We start from the raw sequence: 18127 nt of genomic DNA on the forward strand, positions 1-18127 counted from the left end.
ATGTGTAAATTGGTAATTAGTTTAACACATCCATGCTAATATTACTATATTGCCTGTCTCGTTGGTCTAGCTGTGGCTAGTAATCGGCTAGGAGGACATCAATATTACAAAGCTGAAGGGTTTGTTTGAACGCGCTTATCTCAGAAAATACTGACCTAATTTGAGAAATAACTTCAGTGTTTGGTAGTCATTAATGGTGGACGGCTAAAGGATACTTTTTGTTCCAGTAAGCAAAGCACCTAGTTCCCACTGGACGCTGGCAAAAGCTAGTAATTTCATATTTCACCTAGCTTGGCGGTGGTCTAGTGTTTAGACTAAGTATAATTCATTCACCTTGACAATATTCTGAACTTAAGCAAAGCCATGAAATTGCCATTAAAGTGCATAAAATGAGAGGCAACCACAACTCATTTGTTCCATAAGTCAGAGGCACTTTAGAGTTTTCAAGGTAAGATACCTGTATAGAATGTAGCTTTATGAACCTTTTTACTAAATCGGCTTCATGAGAGATTAGTAGTAAATTATACGTAAAATAAGAGGTTTTTGAAACCGACCCCAACATAGTTGGGGTCGGTTTCCAGTCTAACCGGATGTAGCTGAGTACCAGTGCTTTACAAGGAGCGACTGCTCTATCTGACCCCCTCAACCCGGGCGACCCAATACCCCTTGGTAAGACTGGTGTCAGACTTACTGGCTTCTGACTACCCGTAACGACTGCCAAGGATGTTCAATGACAGCCGGGACCTACATATCTACCTATTTACATTATGCAAAAACTAAAATAAATTTGTACATAGTCTTCGTAGGTCGGAGACCACCTCTCATGATTTTTGTTACTATGTCATATCTCAATTTGCTATGTTATGTTATATCGAAATGCTTTCACACAATCCGTCCGTTTCTTTGGTCATCCCCATTCACATTAATGCTTAAAACCTTCTTCTCAGAATGATCATCAAAATGCCTCCCTGTCCACCGAGCCAGACATACATTTGACAAATTACAAGCTTTCACATCATTGTCACAACCCTAGTTAGGTTTGCCTAAAACTGACAAAGGCAACAAGAGGAGTACTCTACAAAGGCAACTGATTATTGTACCTTTAGAACAGGGATGGAAAACGTAAGGCACGCTTGCCCGTGGTGGCAAAATATGTAAGTAATTCGGGCTCGCCAATATTTTGCATCTAAATTATTACTTTTGATATTGTGTACAACAATATGTTTTTCAATTCCCATGTTTCACGAGTGAACTGCTTCCTACATCCGAATAAAGTACAGCTTAGCAAGAGCTGTCTAGAGACTCGAGCATTCTAATTTTGAAATATAAAAAATGCCCAATATTTAATGACTAACTGTTCCCCGCGGTTTATAAAAATAAAATATAGCCTTTATGAAACTCGGAGATACTCTGGCTTTCCAACAGTGAAAGACAATATGTCCAGCAGTTTTGGAGCCTTTAGGTAACAAACAAAAAAAAACCCTCTTTATTATATTAGTATAGATGACTATGTGCTTGAAGACACGCCACTATACATATAATTATTAGTTTTTTAGGAATTTGACACATATGTCGACAATTGTTTGCCATCCCTACACCAGACAGTTTCCGTCAAAATCTCCACAATACCCGGGTGAAGTAGATATAATGCTTGTTTAGAACCGTTTCGAATGCTCATCTAGTCTGCTCTGATGAGATAAATTTAATTCTGTAGGTTTTGTTTTGTTTGCATAGCTTTTATTGTGTAATGTGATTTTAGGATTTTACACTACCAGGTTTAGAGTTAGGGGGATTTTAAGTCTAGTAAACTTATAATCATGATCAGTCTATTTTAATGTCCCACTGCAGTGCGTAGGTCATCATCACTCTTGCTCAATGCAGATTTTTTTACTTTTTAAGTCCAATTTTCTTCAAGGGGATTTTCTTCACCTTTCTAGATACACTTAGAAAGTATTTATAACTTTAAAAAAGTAACATAAGTACTTGTCTCACCTGGGAATCAAACCTGCACTGTCGTATTTGAGCTTAATCCCTAATACGTTCCGCAGATCTAGATTACATAGTACAGAATATAAGTATGTCTAGATAAGATTAATCAGGTATGATTTCGATCAGGCCTCGGGTAAAACCGCAGGATAAAGCCAGTTTTCTCATATTACTCCTGAACTCATAACTCTGTCAGTCCCTGGAGACTATAGGTTTCCTTGACATCAAAGTAGTTTTACCACACTCATATATTCTCGTTATGTACAGTAAGTTTTACGGCTGCGAAGGATCTTTGCATATTTATATGATATAGTTTATAGTTGAGGGGGCTCGTGGTTACGTGGTTAAGTAACAGCCACAGGGGTGAATCGATCATAAGTTTAAGGAAAACTTGGAGCAGTCTATCCGTGGAGTACCACCGTATTTCGGAAGATACTTTGTGGGTACTAGCCGTTATTATACATCTTTAACATCGTGCATCGGAGAGCACGTAAATGTCAGTCCTGCGCCTGATTTCTTTCCGGTCGTGTCGGATTGCCGTCCCATCGGGCTATGAGAGTTAAGGAATAGGGAGTGCATCTGTGTCTGCTTAAATGCTTGTGCACTATAATATGCCCTGCGCAGTTGGTATCTAATTATATGAGATCAGCCGCCGTAGCTGATAATCGGCTAGGAGGACATCATCATCATCACATCTTTACCATGGAATCCTCTCACCCAGGTAGCTGGGTTGTGGAGGTTAGACAGATCATCGCTTCATGTAAAACACTGGCACTCACTTGCATCCAGTTATACTAGCTAGACGCTGACTCCAACATAGTTTGGAAAAAGCTACTCAGATGATGGGTACTTACAACATGAAAATTTTTCAGTGTTTTTTTTTTTGTAATACCCAATAAACCCCATGGGTAACTATTCCCAGTTAACTACATGATAATCTAAGCTAAGCAAATGATGATGCTAAAATATACTTTGAAAATCCCTATTCGAGTTTGTTTTTTTCTGGTTAATCCTCAGTTTACTCTATAAATGATGATCCAACAGAACAACTGACGTCATTATCTATTCTGGCCAGCGTGTACAATGCCAGCTCGAATGGAATTAGAGGAACAATTGATTTGTTGCCTGTTTCGCTTTCAGATTTAGTTCTGGCTAAATATAACTGAATGAACGTTGTTAGTACATATGTACATGGTACTGTAAACTAACTTTCTGTCAGCGGTTTCACCCACTGAATAAGGGAACTATTCGAATTCCCGGATTCGAATAAAGAGTAACGTATAAGTTTAATTACTGCCGAGTTTCATCAAATTCCGCTCATCCGTTTTGCGTGAAAATGTAACAAACTTACCTACACACATGATATGCACATTCACAAACTTTCGTTTTATAATTTTAGTATGACGATAGTCATCTTTTGAAGGTCGTATTTAAAATTGACGGCTAACGATTATACATACATATTTAAAAAATAGGTAGTTCTATATTTAAATAACGTAGGTACTACTTACAACCATTATCATTACAAAACTTTACCAAAACATGTTCATCAGGCTTTCAATTATTAATCTTAAATTACAATTACATACTCAGATAGTCAAAAATAATGACATATCTTCATTAAACTTTCACACATCAAGTAGAGCATACTCCCACTGGCAAGGAGGGAAAGGGATAGGGCCAATACAATTAGTTTTCCGTACTCTTCATTTGAATTGGGTGTACTTATCTGGTACTTGAACATACCCTTATTGTGGTCCAATTGGTAAACTTTAGCGGAATACAGTAAAGATATTTAACATATACACACAATTACATAGACAAACACCGAAAATAATCTTATTTTGTAAGTATTGTGATAAACAGCTAACTTAGTATTTTTTATTCGATTCCGATATAACGAATTTTAACTAAGAAGAAAAATCCTTCTTTATTCTTTCAAAGTTTTCTATTTGCTATCATCTCTTAGGCAGGTAACATATTCTTTATTGCATTTATTTTCTATTACTATCTATATACTTCTGTATCAATGTAAATTAATAGAATAATGAGAAAACCACTGGCGTCGAAATTTTTGAACCGATTCGGAAAATTCTTTTACTATTGGAAAGCTACACTCTTCTCAAGTAATATACGCTATATTTTATCCCAGAACGAGCAACTATACCACGGGAGAACATATAGTATTTAATATAAGAAACTTGAAAGCTAATCTTCATACATTAACATCTGTTCTCCATGCTCACGCCCGCTGTATCTTATATCTTAGACCAAAAATCACGACTGCCGTCTCTTTAAGTTGCTAAAGTAAATGTTAGTCTTCAATTTGCTTGTGTTTTCTTTGTCTCTGGTTACCGTCGATGTCTAACGGTGTGCTCTTATAATTACTCTATCGACCTGTTATCGATGTTCAGAGGTAATATTGTGTGGAAAGTAATATATTGTTACATAAGGAAATATAAAATATTTAATGTTGAATACTCTGTCAAAAGAAGAGGCTGCCTCGTTGGTCTAGCTGTCGCAAGTGCGGCTGCTGAGCACGAGGTCTCGGGTTCGATTCCCGAGTCGGGCCGAAATCGCTTTGTGGGTTTTAGAAGACTTTCACAAAGCAGCCCGGAGTCTGGAAGTTGGTGATTGATACACCCGTGCATCGGAGAGCACGTAAATGTCGGTCCTGCGCCTGATCTCTCTCCGGTCGTGTCGGATTGCCGTCCCATCGGATTATGAGAGTGAAGGAATAGGGAGTGCACCTGCGTCTGCGCAAATGCTTGTGCACTATAATATGTCCTGCGCAATTGGCTGATCTCCTTAAATGAGAACAGCCGCCGTAGCCGATAATCGGCTAGGAGGACATCATCATCATCAAAAGAAGAGGGGAAGGGGTCGTCCAAGGTACAGCTACATGAAACAAATTAAAGAGAAGGTGAATGTTGTGACGTATAAGGAAGTTCAGTAGTTGGCGCTAGATAGGCGTAAATGGAAAGAGCTGCACCGACAAGAGCTGGGCTCTTAAATTTAAGAAGACTCTGTCAAAACCGTTACATCGCTTTTACACTTAATTTGCGAATTTTCCGAGCGAACAATTGACAACTAGCGGTTCAAAGGATGACATGAGTTGTGCGTAAAGAAAATCGAGCGGAAATGTGCTAGTTAGGAATAATAAAACTGCACCAATGAACAGAAATTGATTATATTAATAAGTTTAGCAGAAGCCTGAAAATTGTTTAATAGATTTTTTTTACGGATTTTCTTTAAAGGAAACTTTATTATGGCGTCGGTCCAACATTTTCGTCAATTTTCCCCACGGTCAACACTTCGTAAATATTGTCACATTACCCAAAGAACATGGGTCGTTAAATGTCACCTCAGGTCATTGACCGCAACCTTTAACCACTTCATCGAACAGGCCCAAAATTAGCCATCTCCTATTATTAACAATTAACAACTAATGACTAAGACACTAGACAGTCCATTCCCTTAGCTGACCACAAACCGCATAATAATTGTTGAGTAATGGCACATAACCGCCTTGTGTTATTGTCTGGTTATCTAGCAGATAAGGCTTGACATAGATGAAGTCTTGGTTAAGTAACCAGTGTTGGTTGATGGAGCTAAGGTTACTGTGGACCAACATTGGTTGTTGGTTGATGAATGGGTGACTTTGTATGACTAAGTTAATGAGCAATGAAAATGGTTACAACACTATTTACTTCCGTTACATCCATCTGCTAGCGGATTCTGCAGTCTGTGGGAACCTCTGCACGAACCCAGATAAAAAGTAGCCTGCCGTCCTCTATAAACGGGCTATATAACACTGGAAGATTTTCTCAAATCGGACCAGTGGTTCCTGTGATTGGCGCGTTCAAGCAAACATACAAACTCGCTTTATAATATTATAAGTATAGGTTTACGTCTTTGAAAAACTATTGACATAAGATTTTTCTAGGCAAGTGTGCTCTATCTGTGACCACATTGTCACTTACCAACAACTGAGATACTTAGTGGTCAAACGCGAGCCTATTGACAATAAAAAAAAAATATATTAAGTAAGTAAGTAAAGCTTTTCCCTGCTGATTGGGGATCCTGTTGCCTGTATAGGTCTTTTTCTTCTTCTTGTTCACGACAGTCGTAAAACTATCATCAAACTGTATTTCATCAAAGGTGTTATCTATTAGTTCTGTCGTTTTCACAAGGCAACTTTGCAACTCGGCGGTGCAATCAGCTGATGGGGTCACGCGGTGAGGCGCGAGCAAGCGCGCGGGGAGCGACGGTGTTGCGGGCGCGGGGGGCGGCTCTTGTGCCGAAGCAGTGGCCGGCGCAGCGGTGCCGCTCTGCGCGGGCGTGAGGAGCGGCAACGGTGTCGACGACGGCACGCAGGGCGCATGCGCGCTGGTCGCTGCTTGCTGCCGCGAAGACGAGGCACTCGGGACGCGCTTGGCTTCGTTATTTAAAAACAAGCCGTTGCTAAATTTTGCGCCAATATTTTGCTCACTTTGTGTCTGATATTGACTACTTTTAATGTTTTCTATCTCTTGCTGTAATTGAAATAATTCCGATGCTTTTACGTAATCTGTTTGGATACAGTGGATGTTTTGTTTAAGCACTAAAATGTCTTTAAGTAGGCTCGTTACATCTACGTAATCGAAAGTCACCGGCGGAAGACGGTGTAGATCTTTTGCCACGAAGGTGGGCAGTGAAGCGGGCTCTGTTTCTTTTAGAACTTTAATAATATCCTGTAGTAATCGTTTGTTCTTGCCGTCCCCTTTTCTTGTTGAGCGACACTTTGCTGCTTCGAAAAGGATGGTTTTGGCGGTAGAAATATCAGCCTCTTTAAAGTTAGATTCACATATCTGCACCAAACTTATTTCGTCCATAATATCAATTTTACATTGTAAGAAGCACAGTAGTTCGTTGATAACTAGGTTATTGCACTGATTCGACATTATACTATTTCATTATTTAGGCGGGAAAGTAGTAGTAGGTGTGTTGACGCACAACCGTACGCGGAGGCGGCGCGCGGGGGGTAGCCAGCCATCCAAAAAGTCAGTTCATCTGTTAAGTCCGCTTAATGGTTTCTAGAACATTTATAAATTAAGTACCCACCTACTACAAGCACCACTCAAAATGAAGCCCATTTCTAAAAGCTGAATAAACTAAGTTACGATTACTTTTAAAAATTAATTAGCTTCATTTCATCTGAAACTATAACACTTACAAATTGTAAGCAATATTATAAAGCTTCATCGCTTCATTATCTTATAATAACAGTTATGAATTCATAGAAATTCGGTATTGTATTACAAATGCTGAGCACTTGTTTAAAAGGCAAGTACATTTTCTGTTCTAATTTCTACGTAATACGAGAATACTGATAATCTTTACTTAATATTATAGCTATTAAGCTGAATACTTTTTTTTGTTGATTGGTTTGAACGCGCTAATCTTAGGAAGAACAGGACTGATTTGGAGAATTCTCAACTAGCGCTTGAGTGACAGTCCATTCATCAAGGAACGCTGACGGTACGCTTTTTACCCAGGTGCACAGAGTAGTTTCCCATTTGACAAAGGTGAAACGACTAGTCAAAATAAAATCAATAATGTTTAGCTGAAACTTACATTTCAGATTTTCTAGGAAATAAATATGTCATTATTTTACTGTAATGTAACGGTACGTACGTGACAAAAATATAACACTTCCTGTAATGTAACGTACTTAACGTGGCAAAACTATAACACTTTTTTTAAGTGCAAATTCACCATCTAAAAATTAACGCCTAAATCTTCATACTTGTTCCTTATTCAGTTTCAACTAACTTTATACTTAGTTACAGAGTAGCAATCAAAGCTAAAACGAGATTAGAAATTTTCGCGATAACACCCCTAATCTAGACACACGGCAGTGTGTCCGCCAAGTTCGAGCAAAAAAAGCGACACACCGGCCGTGGGTTATATTACACGAACCATTTCGGGCCAAATTCGACCCCCCTGTAACTCAAAATCTATTTTATTTACGCATATCAAATTTCTAGTATCTGTTGAGACCCCCTCACTTATCTAAAATACAAAATTTCATTAATATACCTATTGTAGGTCTTGAGATATTGACGTCAGAAAATCGCTATTTTTACTATACACTCACTGACTGACTGACTCACTCATCAAAAACCTAGACCACTTCCAATGGTCGTATTGACTTGAAATTTGGCATGGAGGTAGGTCTTTATGTCAAGGTAAAGGGAAAAATCTGAAAATGGCCAAGTGTGAGTCGGTTTCAAAATAATGAAGGTGTTTTATACCCGGTGTAAATTTATACCTCTAAGGAACTAAAACGAACTAAATTTATCTATATTTATATAATATATCTTCGAATGGTCGTACCGATCTGAAATTCGTTACAAAGGTTTGTATTTAGTCAAAGTAAAATAAAAATCTGAAAACGGCCAAGTGTGAATCACTTTCGAAAATAACGAATGTGTAACTTTGACCCACGAACATAATATATGATAACATGTCATGTCAGTCAGTTGGTAAATCTAGTCCATTTAGTTAATCTAGTTCATTTCTTTGTAAGAAACATAATGCATATTAAAAAATCTGAAAGATAGTATAAATGAGACATTTCTTTAACTAACTTCATCATAAGAAAAAAATTAAATAAACAACCTTACAAAAATAAATGAAATCCCACCCAAAACAAAAATGTGAAAGACTGCCAAGTTCGATAATATGGGAATGCTTCGCCTATAAAAGAAGTGAGATCTGAATAAGTACCAAGTTCCATACACATACCTCAGTTAAAAATAGTTACTTTTTAATGATGTTACTTGGCAAGTTTTAATAGAAAATTAAATACTTGATTCATTGCGTTTAGTAGGTTTATAACAAGGTGTGTGAAAACTTGCCAAGTAACATCATTAAAAAGTAACTATTTTTAACTGAGGTATGTGTATGGAACTTGGTACTTATTCAGATCTCACTTCTTTTATAGGCGAAGCATTCCCATATTATCGAACTTGGCAGTCTTTCACATTTTTGTTTTGGGTGGGATTACTATTATCTTCATCAAAGCAATATGGCGGCCAATGCGTTTGATAAACTTGCTAACTGTTCGTGCAAAGTCGAAATGTAATTAAGTTTACGTTTGATATTAAGTGAGCCGGTGTTAAGAACGGGGTTTAGTTTAATTTTGTTGTTAATAATCTTTACTTTAAGTGGCCTAGTAACAGGCACGGGTTGATCTATCAAGAATAAGATGAGCTGACAAAAATATAGGACTATATATTTTTAGTCTGTAGTGTTTGGTCTCATATCTGAATCTCATCTTCATGTTCGTATTTCTTTTTCTGTTTTTGCTATCTTGTTTGCGTCATTTTGTGCGAATAATATGTTTTTCTAAATATGGCTTTATATATTTTTTTATGGATGGCTATTCCAGTTCATACCAAAGTGCAACTCTTCTGTAACAGAGAAGCATGTTATCACAATATAGATTTGGATACTGAGAATGTCAATTACAATACAAGACAACATCAGTCTTATTTGTGGTTATGTAGCAAAAAATCTGACAGCAATTCTTTCAGGTTAGACTCATAAGATAAACGAAAACTTGCCAACTGAAAACTGAAAAATTCCTGACCACAAAAACTACAAAAACAGAAACTCAATACTAATCCAACTTTTCACAACAATAAAAGAACTTTTGTTACACTACATTCAACTGTTCCTATTAAGCTAATTACATCTGACATTCGCAGATGGATGGTCTAACTTACACGGTTGCCATGGCAACTGGGCCAAAGTTCACGAAACTTCCGAATTATAGTTCGACCCATTAGCTATTGTTTTTGTGTTGTTTAAGTAGCTTTGTAATGTTGCTTGGCTGGGTTTAGAGTAAATAAGATTAAGCTGTGGGATAATCTTTTGAGGTTATATAGTATTTTTGGGATATATCAGATTGGAAAGTAAGTGCAATACTGGTTGTGACGGTTATTAGTTGATCTTTAACAGTATTTTAAGGGAAACAACCAGTTTTCTAAAGAAAATTTTTGATACATACTTACAGAATTAATAGTCCAGGTTTCCTCAAGATGTTTTCCTTCAAGTATCCAAGATATACTTAGAAAGTACATGCAAACTTAGAAAGGTTCCATTGGTTTAGTTGATTGGATAAACACTAAATCCTTCTCCATGTGGGAGGAGGCCTGTGCCCAATGGGACGATAGAAAAGCTGTAACGATTAACGACTTACAGAATTATGGGGAATCTCAGAAAATCAGAAAGTTTCTTAAAACCCACAAAACGATTTCGAACCGACCGACTCGGTCATAGAACCCAAAACCCCGTGCATAGAATTCGTGCTGTACTTAATTACCCTAGACCTATAAGACATACTTAAAATAAACAGTTAACATATTCATACTTTGTCATATAATTTATATCCATCTTTGTATCCCAAACAAAACAACTTACAATATACAAATATTTTGCGTAGTTCCTTTACAGGCCAAGCCAAACCTACCTGATTAACATTGTTCAACATAACATTCAAACTCGTTGGCCCAAAAACGAACAAACGTACAATACATACTATTCAAACATTAATGCGAGTGACGTGGCAGATAAGGGTTAAGCCATAGAGAACTAAATGACTAGCGGAGATGTCATAATGCGGAATCTCTTAAGAAAGTAGCACGTCAAAATGCGGGTGCACGAGGGGACGAGGAACGTTACTAGGTCCGCCCTCCCACGCATGCTTTAAGCCCCCTCTTTTTATTAAAACCAAATCACCAATCCATCCTAAGGTTGTTCGGAAAAGATCGCTCTTAGCGATAAGACCGCCCATTATGTCACCTACTTTAATAGATTTAAGATTAAAAATATAAAATTGGTGTACCTAATAAGGTATATAGCTATCCATCTATCAATTATCCATCTATATATTGATTTCACGAGGACCCCGAACGTTTCGTTAGTTCTAATAACTGATCACGCCAACCGTACATTACTTGACCTACAAGAAGGCGCCTGATCTACCTTCCTTATGGCATCTCCGCTATATTTCCTTCCTCTATGGGTTAAGCTATTTTGGGTACATTAGACCCTGGGGTACAATCGTTTGCAGTTGAGAGGTTAACTTTAAAGTGCTGTGTACCTTTATGTATTTGTTTTTGTTATAATTAATCATTATTTGTTGTGTATCTTTTAGGATACAGTTCCAGGTATCGAGTTCGAATATAATGAAGTTTGGATTAACTTAACATATAAAGTTAAGATTCCAGGATCTAATTAGTACCTAAGAATATTTTTATATAATGTGAAGTAGTTGTGGCAGTCAATCTTTATACTAATTTTCATCTAAATTTGTACAACTATTTTACTTATCAAGCGCCCGATCAAACTGTGCGCGTACTCTCAATTCGAACTAGAACAATTATTATCTCGATTGAAATCCATCCAAGTTTTAGATTACACAAGAAGCAATATTCAAGTCCGGCTTTCATTTGTTTTCGGGGTCACAGAACTGAGAAACTGTATGGAACTAAATAAATAAAAGAGAATAAGACGTATATTAAGCAACGCGGTCTGTCCGTGGATGGGTGACCATCTTGTCATGACGTTTTCCCGTAGTTCCTCTGTGTTTAAGGCACGTAAAATTGGTGGGTCTCGGTCGTCGTTTGAACATCTTTAGGTAGTCACTATGGGTCACCATCAGCCAGAAAGTCTGTCAACCAGTCTTAGCGAGGGCTATCGGGTCACCCGGGAAACTGGTTCGAGGAGATCAGATAGGCAGTTGCTCCGTATAAAACAATCCAATAAAAGTTGGGAAAAGGCGAGGCAGATGATTAGCTGTAGTTCCCAATACTTAAAATTATGTTCCTTTTTGTAACAACACTTATTCGTAGTACATATTATATAGCCCAAAATATAACTGTGGAAAGTGGATATGTGCGAAAAAAATCCATTGGCCTGCGATGCGTAACGATAGCATCATTAGTTCCACAACATTACCTACTCAACATTATCTTTGAGACAAAATAATCAAGTCTTTACGATTCCAGACAAAACCATTTGCTTATCAAGTAGTCTTAAGTTTCGATCCTAAAATCTGAATACAGTTTCGCAGACACTAATGTCATTCTGTTTTATTTCAGGTAATTAAAGGAAGTGTGGGAGGTGAGGTCGGTGACCTAAGCATAGACAACACATAGACAAGGTAGACGATATTAAAATGTACAGTCGGGAACAAAAACTTGTGCACAAAATTATTTAAATCTCTACTTTTGCTTTAGTACTATATCTTTAGTATCTACATGCAAATATACATGTATTTATATATTTATATCTATAGTTTAGTAGTCTTTAGTTAGTATTTAGGTGGCTATTTTATTAGTAAACTTGCAAACTAGCGGTTTCACCCGCGTCCTAGGGAAAAGTGTAATTTTACAACAGTGATTTTTTCAAATCGGTTCAGTAGATTCGGAGCCTTTACTTAGAGTACAAACAAACAAACAAAAAAATGTCTCTTATTTATTATTTCATCTCTATTATATTCGTATAGATAATATTTTAGTACTGGTTGTAGTCACTTACGTGGCTATTTCTAAGCAAATCAAGGTTCCTTTGATGATGACCAGAATACATTAAGCTGTCTGGTGTCTTGATGGATATCGTCCGGTAGTATCAAGTTGCTGCCCATCTAACTAAAACAGTGAGGGAATGGCTAATGCACCACCTGTGTAAACACGCACTTTGCCACTTAGGTGTCGAAAAGGCCTCCATTTATGTCGAGGAGAAACGCCTGAAAATGAAAACATAAATAACTATAAAAACCACAGACCTAAACAAAAAAAACCGGCCAAGTGCGAGCCGGACTCGCGCACGAAGGGTTCCGTACCATCCAAAGTAATATTCTATATATATTTATGGATATCGAGCAAAAATTAGCAAAAAATCACGATTGTTGTATGGGAGCCCCAACTATTCATTTTTTTCTAGTTTTCAGTATTTGTTGTTATAGCGGCGACAGAAATACATCATCTGTGAAAATTTCAACTCCCTAGAAAAATACATTTATTTCAGGTAATCATAACCCATATTGTTATCTACATACACATTATTTAAATTTAAATTGACACATATACAAATTATTGCAATTTATCATAAGAAAAAAAAATATTATAATAACAATAAAATTTCAAATACAAATAACCTAAGCTCAGTTAATTTAAACTAATAAAAATTAAATACAATTATTTCATTAAATAAAATTAAAGTTGCTGGAGAGTTTGTTCCTCCATTTTTTATTCCTACCAATACTTGCACTTTTAAAAACTTATAAATTGTAGGACTGAACAAAAGATTTTAATTCGAACTGTTCACATATTTTTGCATCCGACAGTACTGTTTGCTTTTTGCTTCTCGTCATAAACGGCTAAGGGCTCAGTAAAAAGGTTGATGATCCCTTTGGTTTTAAAAATATTGTGTAGTAATGTTTGTACTTTGTCTGGGCTTAAGGGTTTTTGTCTGCATTATATTTAAAAGCAAAAGAAAAGTAGGTACATATATTGTTTCGAGATGGTGGCTAAATTATCCTTTTATGTACTCGTTCGTAAATTCTCTTTTACGTACTTTTGGTTACGATAATATTTGAATATGTATTTTTTTCTCAGTTTTGGTTATGCATCTGGTTGCATTTTGCTATTCAGTTTTTTTTTGGACTTATGATACACACTATGTTACAACAAAATTGACTTTGATTGACAAAAAGATTTGTGTTTTTCCAATGGCCATACGCTCAGCTCCTTTTTCACAATAATAATAATTTTCTTTAATAGCATGTAGCTTTAGTAGGAAAGAGTCATCGGCTCATTGAATTTATTTTAATGTCACTGTTAATATAACGAAAGTTGGATGTGTGTTTCTCAGTCACGTTTTACCGACTTAAACAAAATTATCTAGAATTTATCACACATAATACATTACAATCCATGTTAATACAGGATAATTTAATGTGGATAACAATGGTAGCACCCACGAAACGCGGGTGAACACACAGACAAAAGCTAGTAGTACCCACCAGTAACTGATAAATATTTTCCTTATCGGAATACCGAAAGCTTCACTAAGTTTTCCGCTACAATGAGTTCAATCATAGCTCTTATCATTTCATGTGGCATTCGTATGAGGGACTACAATGAACCCAATACAATGTTTGATTATATGTACCGATATTTTGGTTCATCTCCCGAGCCTTCTCCCAACTATGTTGGGGTCGGCTTCCAGTCTCACTGGATGCAGCTGAGCACCAGTGTTTTACAAGGAGCGACTGCCTATCTGAACTCCTTAACCCAGGTACCCGGGCACCCCAAAACTCCTTGGTAAAACTGGCTGTCATACTTACTGGCTTCTGACTACCCGTAACGATTGCCAAAGATGTTCAATGTCAGTCAGGATCTACAGTCTAACGTGCCATCCGAAACACAGTCATTGGTGTCCAAGATATACTTAGAAAGTACTTACAAACTTAGAAAAGTTGCATTGGTGCTTGCCTGACCTGGAACCCACACACTTATACTCGAGAGGTTGGTTCTGATTCTGTACCCACTAAGTCACCACGCCGGTAGAAGTGAGAAAGAGTGAGTGAGTGAGTTCAATCATATCTCTTATCATTTCATGTGACATTTGTATGAAGGACTATACCGACCTCAATACAACGTTTGATTATACCGATATTTAGGTTATCGACGGAATTTCACTACATCCCAATAGACGCTATAAAAGAAACCATTGGTTGGCCCGTTATTGTGTAGGGTGGGTATGATTTTGAATTTTGTTGGGACAAAAGACAAAAATATATTTGTACTTTTTTGCATTTAATTACTTATTTATTTAAATAAGAATATGTACACTATTTGTATTTGTACTTTTTAGCAGACTGCCCAAAAAGAAGGAGGTTCTCAATTGGACCGCGTCTTTATTAAAGTTTTTAAAACAAATTGTTATTTTGGTTATAACAATCAACAATGACTAGTTAGGACGCGGACAATATTTAGGGTGTATAAAAATCGGTAAAGATAATTTTTGATTTAATTTTAATTTTTTGAGCCTTATAGCACCTAAATTATAATAACGATAGCCAGTTATTTAGCTTTCCTTTTATTGCTAATAAAGCAACCCTTTTCAACTATACAATCAATGCAATAAAATGAACCGACCATAAATTAATTTATAACATAAATACAGGTACTCAAAGACAGTCTAGATATAAATTGTCAACAGTTCCGGTAGATGTCGGCGTCCCTTTGTTTGAGATAAATTATCTCAGATGCATACACTTCATTGAATACTAGTGAATAGTTTGTATTAATAAGTAGCTGGTTGAATTTCATGTAAAGAAAGATAACAGTGGAGTAGTAGCCTCTATTTGGAATTCAGAGATGTTTGGGAGCGAATAATGTTGTCTACTAAATGACAATCCAAAAGGATTAGTGTTTAGTTAAAATAAAGTGTTATATCAGTTTATACCCTTGAGTTTGTTTCGGCGTTTCTTCTCAGGGATCAGTCAGTTAGGAAATGCCGACCTCAGCGTTCTTAAAATGACGGGTAAAAGTGATGTAATGTCCAACTTGCAAAATAAACGATTTCATTTCATTTCATATAATAATGATTATTTTTGGGTTATAACTTTTTATCACTTCTTTGTATTTCTAATTATATTATTACTCGAAAACCAACACTTTGAAGCATATAAATGACCAATTTATCGTCATTACCAGCCTTTTTTTTGTCCAACCGAAAGGCTGAGGCCTTCTCTCACACAGAGATGAAATGAGTGATAATTATCATGCTTGGCCAAGGTGGATTGGCGATTTCTGATTCTAAGTCCAGGTTTCCTCAAGAGTTTTTTCTAGTATAAGTATAGTATAGCTTAGAAAGAACAATATGACTTAGACACGATAATTTACTTACCTGACCTAGAATTTGACCTGAAACCCGCACATTCATACTTGAGAGCCTGGTGCTTCAACAACAAGACCATTACGATTTATAGGCACTTGCGTTAATTATTTTAAGGCTTAATTAATGCCTGAGTAGATATAAAATAACTTGTTAAGACCTTAGCTTGAATCTGTTGGATATAACTACATAAAGCTTGAAACCAAACCCATTATATTTCGCTATTCAACTACCACGATTAGCAAACTTTGGCTAAAGCATACTTGTTTATTTCAAAAGGTTATTCATCAAAAGCTGAACCATTTTAACTGTTTTCTTGTTACTCTTAGAATATACGCCCACTGCAAACTTTTAGTCGGCCGACAGTTGGCCGTCATCATCATCCGAGCCCTTTTCCCAGCTATGTTGGGGTCGGCTTCCAGTCTAACTGGATGTAGCTGAGTACCATTGCTTTACAAGGAGCGACTGCCCTATCTGACCCCTTCAACCCAGTAAGCAAACCCAGGCAACCAAATACCCCTTGGTTATACTGGTGTCAGACTTACGGGTTTCTGATTACCCGTAACGATTGCCAAGGATGTTCAATGACAGCCGGGACCATGACAGGCCGACAGTTGGCCATGGTTGGAAAATTGTGATTATTATCAAAGTTTTCAGTCGGTCTGATACCGGCTAAATACCTGATCGTTGTAATGTGCGTACCACCATTCATCTTTATACTGATTTATGAGCCCAAACAAAATATCGGCCGACTAAAAGTCTGCAGTGTGCTTACTCTTAGAGATATATTAATTAAGGGATTAAGTTTGTTTAGCTAGAAGTAGTTTGTTTAAGTAATATCGTTTGTTAATTGATTGATCTAGTTTTAGGTTACTTATATCAAAATACTTTATAACAGATATTGTTTCTAAAGCACATAGTTAAGCCAGACATAACAAGACAATATTTGCCTCATATTTTAAGGGAACATTTAATTTATCTATTTCTCTCTGAAATCGTTTGTTTTATTTATTTTAAATGTAAGAAACACGTCCTACCGTGTACCATAAAAAAATCTAATTATTCTTGACGAACATACCTTACACTCCACAAACAACCACAACCCTCATTATTTAAAAACTTACCTAATCTTTTTACAAAAAAAAGCGTAAAAATTACAAAAAAAGTCCTGAAAAGTGTCCTGAATTTTTGTCCGCAAATCGTGGTGACCCTAGTGATGTCCTCAAGACGAGAGCGGGTTGATTAATACCCGGGGACGAGTCCAAACGAACTACCCTCGCGATAGTGATGGACAGGGAGCATGAAGTGACGTGGATATGGCATTTTACGTTGGTCATGTGAATATAGATATCGGTTATGTTAGGTTTTGAAATTGTAGGTATCTCATAATATTGTATATTGTCTCTCAAGTATGAGTTTTAAGGATTATAGGTATCTTCATAATTTGTTAATGTTTCTTGTTAAAACAATGGATGAAATTGGCAGTAATATGGCTTACAGGTTATCACAGTAACATTATTATAAGGTCATAAATAGGTTACAATAGAGGTAGGTGAAAGGCAATGGGACAGATCTTGTGGGAAGTATAGGCTGAATAAAAATTACATATTAGGTACTTTTATTTACTACTAGCCATGTGCTGGAACAATTTTCCGTAGGTGGAAACTGCTATTGTTTCATAAATCCGGTACTCAGATAGCTATGCGAGCTCTCTTATACTTAAATCTTAACACACTAACTTCATTCTTTGTTACATCCACGACGTTTAATACCTAGAAAGGTCGTTCGTCAACCCTCGAGAATCTAAACTAGCCACAAAATTTATTAGCCAAGCTCTAGTGCTCCCCACTTTACGACTATACGTGTAACACAATTGTTAACCCGATCGTTACACCGCGTTTCAATTGGGAAATTGTTGGACTGAAATGGGAAAGAATTCCCATTCAATACCCTGAGTGTAGTGGACTTATATTTGATAATTTGAAAATATGGGCAGCTCAGGCAAAAGGTAATAAATAGTGAGGATAAAAAAAAATCAAATCGATCGATATTTTACTAGCTTATACAGGACTTCAAAATGAACTGTCAACCAACCACATTGAGCCAACTATCGGCCGAACAGTTTAGTTTGCAGTTGGCGGGATATCTTAAGGAAAACATATCTCTTGTCTCTTGACTAATTGAA

The 18127-nt window shown here is 36.7% G+C and overlaps 2 protein-coding genes across 2 annotated transcripts in view; one reads left to right on the top strand and one right to left on the bottom strand.

The window, feature by feature from the left end:
• Nucleotides 1-6929, bottom strand: part of LOC135119014 (uncharacterized) — a 33646-nt gene extending 26717 nt beyond the window's left edge. Inside the window, 1 exon segment of the mRNA XM_064042264.1 lies at nt 6077-6929. Within this exon segment, the coding sequence (XP_063898334.1) occupies nt 6077-6929 (853 nt within the window).
• LOC110371493 (sex peptide receptor) overlaps nt 1-18127 on the top strand; it is a 285637-nt gene that overhangs the window by 140232 nt on the left and 127278 nt on the right. The gene's annotated exons all lie outside the window — the stretch shown is intronic.

This window comes from Helicoverpa armigera, chromosome 28 (genome assembly GCF_030705265.1).
Source record: "Helicoverpa armigera isolate CAAS_96S chromosome 28, ASM3070526v1, whole genome shotgun sequence".
In the NCBI taxonomy this organism is placed as follows: domain Eukaryota; kingdom Metazoa; phylum Arthropoda; class Insecta; order Lepidoptera; family Noctuidae; genus Helicoverpa; species Helicoverpa armigera.